The 5,237-nt window shown below is 34.5% G+C and overlaps 1 protein-coding gene across 5 annotated transcripts in view; it reads left to right on the forward strand.

The window, feature by feature from the left end:
* The window catches only part of ZNF654 (zinc finger protein 654), a 95,822-nt gene that overhangs the window by 73,604 nt on the left and 16,981 nt on the right, over positions 1 to 5,237 (forward strand). For all 5 annotated transcript variants that reach the window (XM_045501688.1, XM_045501689.1, XM_045501690.1 and 2 more), the window contains 2 exons: positions 374 to 576; positions 1,258 to 1,397. In XM_045501688.1, the coding sequence (XP_045357644.1) occupies positions 374 to 576; positions 1,258 to 1,397 (343 nt within the window). The remainder of the gene's footprint in view (positions 1 to 373; positions 577 to 1,257; positions 1,398 to 5,237) is intronic.

The following is a 5,237-nucleotide window of genomic DNA, read 5'->3' on the forward strand; positions in this document are numbered from 1 at the left end:
TATTAGGCAACAAAATATAAAGTACATAAATAGACTAGAAATTCCAGACCCCATGTTACCTGAAACATATTTTAACATATTAGTGAACTGAAAAGAGAGTATTTCATTTTTTGTTAAATTTTTTTCAGTTTTTAGACTGAAAAGAAATCAAAAGATACTTCTTGAGCAGTTTTGGTGTTACTCTTATTTCCATTTTTCCAATCATATGACTGAATATTATTTTCATAAATAAACTCCTACTAAGGAATATGCTATTTAGTTAAATAACCACTTAATCTAATTAGATGCCACATGTTAGTGGTACAGTTTCAAACAACAAAGTTTGAGAATCTTTTCTTGAGAGTAATAAGAGTTTGTTTTCTTTTTAATATAGTGAACAAATATTTAAGTTCTGAAAATCCACTGTTCTTTGAACTACGTGCCAGATACCTAATTGCTTGTGAACGCATACCTGAAGCAATGGCTCTTATCAAATCTTGTATAAATCACCCAGAAATCAGCAAAGACTTGTACTTCCATCAAGCACTCTTCACATGTCTGTTTATGTCACCTGTAGAAGATCAACTATTCCGGGAGGTATTGTTTGAGATTATGTTTGCCTTTTACTATTTTAACCTTATCAAAAATAAAAAAAAAAAAAAAAGCAGCCCATTCTTGTAAAATTCCTTTTACAGTAACACCAAAGGTTAGGATTACATTATTTAGATGTGTTCTCTTTGACACTATTCTTTAAGCTCGCATTGAATTAGACAATCTGAGATTGACAATTGATGAAATTAACAAAGCATTCATCAATAAGCATTATACATGTTGAGTTATTGTGTGACAGAAGAGGTTAAATAAAAATAGGAAGCATTTTAAATAAAAATTTAAATTAATTATTCAGCACTTGTTTTGTAAATACTTTTATAAAGTATTTTGCCTTTTAATAAAATATTAAGAAATTAAATGCTCATGTTTGTTGTTTGCGTTTTTTTGTGTGTTTTTTTTTTTAAGATGAAAGAATCTTTTCCTAATATAGAACCTATTCACTTACAAGTTGTGGACATTAATGAGATTAAAAGTAGTTATAAATTGCAGGTGCTAGATAGTAAAACTATGAAACCATGAAAATATTTCTGTATAATTCATCATTGTTTTTGTAGAAGAAAACCAGAAATTTAAATTTTTTCCTGAATGTTTAATCCAGACATTTAATGCAACTAGCTTTTTAGGTATTTTTAATGATATGAACTGATTTTTCTTTTCCTCTTATAGCATTTATTGAAAACTGATTGTAAGAGTGGAATTGATATCATCTGTAACACTGAAAAAGAAGGCAAGACTATGTTAGCTTTGCAACTCTGTGAATCCTTTCTTATTCCGCAGCTCCAGAATGGGGATATGTACTGTATCTGGTAAGTGTCCCTAATATGGAAATTGAAATGGTAAGATGGGGAACAAAAGGAGAACTGGTTGGCAGAATCTGGACTTTATGTTTTAAAAAAAGTTCTGTGAAAATGTTAAGCCACATTTTAAAAATTTACTGTGCAAGAAACAACAGTAAGTTGTAAGATCTAAAAATTAAAAAAGACAATGACCATGTGCCAGTAACTGACAGTATAAATATTTTAAGTATGTATTATAATGAAACAATTATATTTTAAATTAAATGTGGAATTTAGTTTCTTAAGACTTTATTTTTTAGAGCAGTTTTAGGTTTACAGTAAAATTGAGAGGGAGGTACAGACATTTCCCATTATATCCCGATCCCCACATATACATAACCTTCTCCATTATCAACATTCTCAGAAAAAAAAGCAAAAAAACAAAAAAAAAATTACTCACCAGAATACTTTTTTTTTTTTTTTTTTTAAACCAAGGATGAACTCATAGTGGCATATCATAACCACCCAAAGTCCAGTTTCTCTTAGGGTTCACTACTGGTGTTATATATAATCTATGGGTTTGGATAAATATAGTATCACACAGGGTATTTTCACTGCCCTAAAAGTCCTCTGTGCTCCCCACTTGTTCATTTCTTCTCTCCCTCTCCCAACCCTCACCTCTGGAAACCACTGATGTTTTTACTATTGTCATAGTTTTACCTTCTCCACCATATTGTATAGTTGGAATTATACAGTGTGTAGCCTTTTCAGATTGGCTTTTTTCACTCAGTAATGTACATTTAAGGTTCCACCATGTCTTTTCATAGCTTGATAGCTCATTTCTTTTTAGTGCTGAGTAATATTCCATTGCCTGGATTACCAGTTTATTTATCCATTCACCTAATGAAGGACATCTTGGTTGGTTTCAAGTTTTGGCAGTCACGAATAAAGCTGCTGTAAATATCCGTGTGCAGGTTTCCGTGTGGACATAAATTTCAACTCCTTTGGGTAAATACCGAGGAGCACACCTGCTGAAATGTATGGTAAGAGTGTTTAGTTTTGAAGGAAACTACCAAACTGTCTTCCAAAGTGGGTGTACTGTTTTGTATTCCCACCAGCAATGTATAAGAGTTCCTGTTGCTCATCCTCACCAGCATTTGCTGTTGTCAGTGTTACAAAATTGGGCCATTCTAATAGGAGTATAGTGGTATCTTGTTTTAATTTGTATTTCCCTGATGACGTATGGTGGGGACCATCTTTTCATATGCTTGTTTTTTTATCTGTATATCTTCTTTGGTGAGGTGTCTGTTAAGATTTTTGGCCCATTTTTAAATCAGATTATTAGTTTTCTTTTTGTTGAATTTTAAAAGGTCTTTGTAGATTTTGGGTAATAGTCCTTTATCAGATGTGTCTTTTACAAATATTTTCTTCCAATCTGTGGCTTGTCTTTTAATTTTCTTGATATTGTCTTTCACAGAGCACAGTTTTTAATTGTAACAAAGATGAGCTTATCAATTATTTCTTTCATGGCTCATGACTATAGTGTTGTAAAAAGGCATCACCATACCCAGAAGCTTATCTACTAGGAGTTTTATAGTTCTGCATTTTCTGTTTATGTCTGTGATCCACTTTGAGGTAATCTTTGTGAAAGGTATAAAGCATGTGTCTAGATTTTTTTTTTTTTTTTGCATGTGGATGTCCAGTTATTCCAGCACCATTTGTTGATGAGACTATCTCCACTCGACTGTATTATTGCCTTTGCTCCTTTGTCAAAGACCAGTTGACTATATTTATGGGGGTCTGTTTCTGGGCTCTTTTCTGTTCTGTTCTCTTGATGTATTTGTCTATTCTTTCACCAATACAACAATGTCCTTATTAGCGTTAGTCTTCCAACTTTTTTCTTCAATATTGTATTGGCTTTCTGGGTCTTTTCCTCTGCATATAAACTTTAGGATCAATTTGTTGATACCCATAAAATAACCTGCTGGGGTTTTGATTGGGATTGAATTCAATTTGTAGATCAAGATATTGACATCATGACAATATTGAGTTTTCCTATTCATGAATATGGAGTATCTCTCTCATTTTAGTTTTTTGATTCATTCATTAGTTTTGTAATTTTCCTCATGTAGACCTTATATGTATTTGGTTAGATTTATGCCTAAGTATTTCATTCTTGGGATGCTAATATAAATGGTATTGTATATTAGTTTGTGAAAACATTTTAAAAAAATGTTAATGTTTATTTATTATTGAGAGGCAGAGCATGAGAGGGGCAGAGAGAGGGGGAGACACAGAATCTGAAGCAGGCTCCAGGATTCGGCTGTCAGCACAGAGCCCGACATGGGGCTTGAACTCACGAACCGAGAGATCATGACCTGAGCTGAAGTCAGATGCTTAACTGACTGAGCCACCCAGGCGCCCCAGTTTGTGAAAACATTTTTAAAGCTACTTAAAAATGATTAGTAGGATATACGAAACATCAGGTTTACCAAGAAATAATGTAATTTAGAATGTGGTATTAGAATGTTTTTAGTACATATCTTCAAATCCTTTTAGGTGAAATCATGAATAATTCTAAAAGATTCTAATAACTTCTGCCTTCCTTTTCCCAGTTCTTATGTGCGCACGCACACACACACACAGACACACACATCCTACCACTTGGACATTTTACTTTTTTTTTTTTTAAGTTTATTTATTTACTTAGAGCATGTGCACACATGTGAGGGAGGGAGGGAGGGGCAGAGAGAGGGAGAGAGAGAATCCCAAGCAGGCTCTGCCCTATCAGTGCAGAGCCAGATGTGGGGCTTAATCTCATGAACCATGAGATCATGTGACAGATGATCTCAAGAAATCAAGAATTGGACACTTAACCAACTGAGCCACCCAGACACCCCAACATTCATTAATTCTTAAAGGATAACTAGGTTTCATTTGCCCAACATAATAATCTAAAATGATATGGGCTTATATAAGACATTTTTAAACCAATACTTTTGAATTTTAAATTCTAAAATACATATTTATTTTTCACAAACATTCTCTTTAATAGATCAGCTTAACATTAGTGGCAAATTTTAATAGAGTAGAAAGCCTTCAGGGGGCGCCTGGGTGGCGCAGTCGGTTAAGCGTCCGACTTCAGCCAGGTCACGATCTCGCGGTCCGTGAGTTCGAGCCCCGCGTCAGGCTCTGGGCTGATGGCTCAGAGCCTGGAGCCTGTTTCCGATTCTGTGTCTCCCTCTCTCTCTGCCCCTCCCCCGTTCATGTTCTGTCTCTCTCTGTCCCAAAAATAAAATAAACGTTGAAAAAAGAAAAAAAAAAAAAAGAAAGCCTTCAGTATATGTTGTCTCTATTTAAAGTTTGTTTATTTTTCTTAAGAAAGAAGTTCCAGGACTGATGTCACTGAAGATAAGAAAGTTAAGAAATAAGATAAACTGCTAGGTTATTTGAATTGTTCATCCTGGTGGTTACAGCATGTTAAATTAAAGTTATATATTGGTTTGAGAGTGGTAGTGAGAAAAATTATCCAAAATAGTGAGTCATGAGATATTTGGGCTTTAAAAGGATACCACATTCCTAAGAACACCAATATTTATCTCTTAGGAATCAGTGAAAAAAAATCTTTTTTATGTTTATTTTGAGAGAGAAAGTGTGCGTGTGTGCACCCGCACAGCAGGGGAGGGTGGGGCAGGGGAGGAGAATCCCAAGCAGGCTCTGAGCTGTCAGTGCAGAGCCCGACATGGGGCTCAATCTCAAGAACTGCAGGATCATGACCTGAGCCGAAAACAAGAGTCGGATGCTTAACTGACTGAGTCACACCCACACTCCCTGGAATCAGTCAAATTTAAATACATGTTTTACATGATA

The sequence above is a fragment of the Leopardus geoffroyi genome, chromosome C2 (assembly GCF_018350155.1).
Source record: "Leopardus geoffroyi isolate Oge1 chromosome C2, O.geoffroyi_Oge1_pat1.0, whole genome shotgun sequence".
Taxonomy (NCBI): Eukaryota; Metazoa; Chordata; class Mammalia; order Carnivora; family Felidae; genus Leopardus; species Leopardus geoffroyi.